Genomic DNA, 2,508 nt, shown 5'->3' with positions numbered 1-2,508 from the left:
TGGCCACTTAATCGGTAAGGGGGAACATTCATATTGTCATGCATTAGATACTGTGAATTAGAAAATAAATAGGGTTTTTGGAACTATCTTTAAAAAATTTAATATTAATTCCTGAAAATAACTCCAAGACCATTCAGATTGCTGAACATTAAAAGGGCCACTACTGAACAGCTTAAATAACTGCTTTTGAAAAATGAATATAAAACTAGTTATACAGTGATTATTAAGGTGCTAGCCTCCTCAATATGACAAGCAATTTAAACTTAAAAACATTAGTATTTTTTTTTCCTCATAATAATCTCACAAAACAATGACCTTAATATTTGCTCAAGACTTCTTATTTTCATAATTATTCCTCACTGACTGGTATAAAAACAAAGAGCTCAAGGCCTCACCTTGGTTTACTCACTGCTGGTTTTCTGTCTGTTGAAATTAGACTGTAAACTACATAAAAGCAGGAACCAAGTCTGTTGTGTTCACCACTGTATCCCACACAGCACTTTGCATAATGCCTGGGCAAGCAGGAGGTGACCAACAAATACCTGAATAACTGAATCGATGAGAGAGGAGAGTAAAATAACTATTGATTTTCTGCAAATCGTTCTCTGTGCTCAAACTACTATAAACTGTCAGTTCTATTTTCTAGAAATATGAATTAAAAAACTTTCTCCAGTGATGGAAGGACCTGATGTCAGTGTCTCTGTGTCAGTTTGTCTGTCTGTCTCTCTCTCTCACACACACACACACACACGCACACAGTAATTAAGACTGCATGAGTCAAAATTACATCATGAACTATGAGATGTCAACATTATATAAATAAAATTTAATAGTGAAAAAGTGATCTGGAAGCCCTGTGAATTTTTACCCTACACATTTTGGAGGACATCACATGGGTTAAGAAAAACACAACAAAATTGCATTTGTTCAGATAATCATTTGAATGTTTACACACATTTTTGGTTTGTTAATTATTTATAACTAATTTACATTTCCTCATATTAACATATACTTCTGCTTAGCCTGTAATCAAATTATGCCAGTGAGAAAAATCCTCACAGTACCTTCATTGAGTTGCTAATTCTAAGAAAACACTGAACATGAACATGTACAAAAGAGGCATTTGAATAAAATAGCATGTGTATTTTTAAATATTTGCACAGTTTGATCTTTACATTTCTGTCTTGAGGAAAATATGAACAAAACTCAGGTTCACCATGCTAAGATAATGGTTCAGATGACCGCCATGAAAGAAGTACATACAAAACAAGGAAAACAAATCACATCCTTAGGTTCCGTGATTACTGAGAGGGTTTCCCCTGCCCTAAGTGCTTTATTATATTTCTTAAAAATATGAGAGCAGCAGCTTATTAAAAGTCTCAATTACTGTGCATCAATGATGGAATCAGAACGACACAACAGACTCCTAAGAATGGGAGGACTGCAGAACAACAAGAAGTCGCAGTTTTATGCTTCTTCTTGCTCTGGGTAATTTAGGATTTTGCGATGTGCCTGACGTAAATATTGCTGCTGTTTGAAGTAAACCTTGAATGCTCCTTTAATGGCAACAAAAGCAATTCCACCCAAGATTGTCCTTTGTAAATTAGAGTTAACACTACTGAACATTAGTTTACCAACTATTGTCACAATAGTAGGAAAAACAAGGGCTCCACACAAAATTCGGGTGGCAGAGACATGATCTGCTAAAGGATTAGCCTCAGCTGGAATTCGAGGAACAGGACAACCAATCCCTGGGAATATACTGTTCAAAATTTGTAGTTTATTTGAGTATTTGCGCCAGAGTCTAAGCACATAGTCCTCCCAGCGAATCATCTTGCCTAGTATCAGCATGACAGGAATAGTAGGAAGTCCAATTAAAAGGAATAAAGGATCAACTCTCTCCATAACATCCAGACCTTCTTTATGGCCTACAACCTGCATCACTGTCACCGGTCCGTAAGTCACAGCTGTCCAATAGATGGAGCCAACCATTATTCCTGCTGCAGCAAATGGACAGGCTTTTGAGATCAGTCTATCTGCAAGATCCAAGATGTAAACAACTGGACCCAACTTTGGAAAAACTATTAAGTATTCAGCATTGCACTGAGGACATGCCACTCTGGCTGTACTGTTTCCTCTTTGTTTTTCATCCACCCAGCGCTGTAGACAAGCCTGGTGAACCCATTTTGTAGATCCTCTGCATCTGCATGGTCTCACCCATTCAGCTGTTTTATCATCTTCATCAGTGGCAAAACACACCCAGCAACTTCTGTCCAGCATCTGCTGTAGGGCTTAGTCCGGCATCTTCGGCGGAGCTGGTGCACTCGCCTCTCCGGTGTGCCTGGTCAGGGCCGGGCCCTCGACAATAGCACTGAGAGGTGGCAGAGTAGGCCTCAGTCCGGTGGCAGCCGCAAACCCGCCACCCAGCCTCCCGGGGCAGCTCCGTGAGCCCGGCGGTGGCGGTGCGCAGCTGAGGGCATCCCCAGATAAATGTATTTATTTTAAAAA

The 2,508-nt window shown here is 39.6% G+C and overlaps 1 protein-coding gene across 1 annotated transcript; it reads right to left on the bottom strand.

Annotated features, from left to right (window-relative positions):
- Positions 1-366: 366 nt before the first annotated feature.
- LOC138986320 (E3 ubiquitin-protein ligase MARCHF5-like) lies at positions 367-2,308 on the bottom strand. The gene has a single exon (XM_070365382.1). It carries the CDS (start codon positions 2,278-2,280, stop codon positions 1,468-1,470), a length of 813 nt encoding a protein of 270 aa, XP_070221483.1. The 5' UTR covers positions 2,281-2,308; the 3' UTR covers positions 367-1,467.
- Positions 2,309-2,508: the final 200 nt, after the last annotated feature.

The sequence above is a fragment of the Bos mutus genome, chromosome X (assembly GCF_027580195.1).
Source record: "Bos mutus isolate GX-2022 chromosome X, NWIPB_WYAK_1.1, whole genome shotgun sequence".
Lineage (NCBI taxonomy): Eukaryota > Metazoa > Chordata > Mammalia > Artiodactyla > Bovidae > Bos > Bos mutus.
The sequence above is the reverse complement of the archived record's forward strand: the minus strand, read 5'-3'. Positions and strand labels throughout refer to the sequence as shown.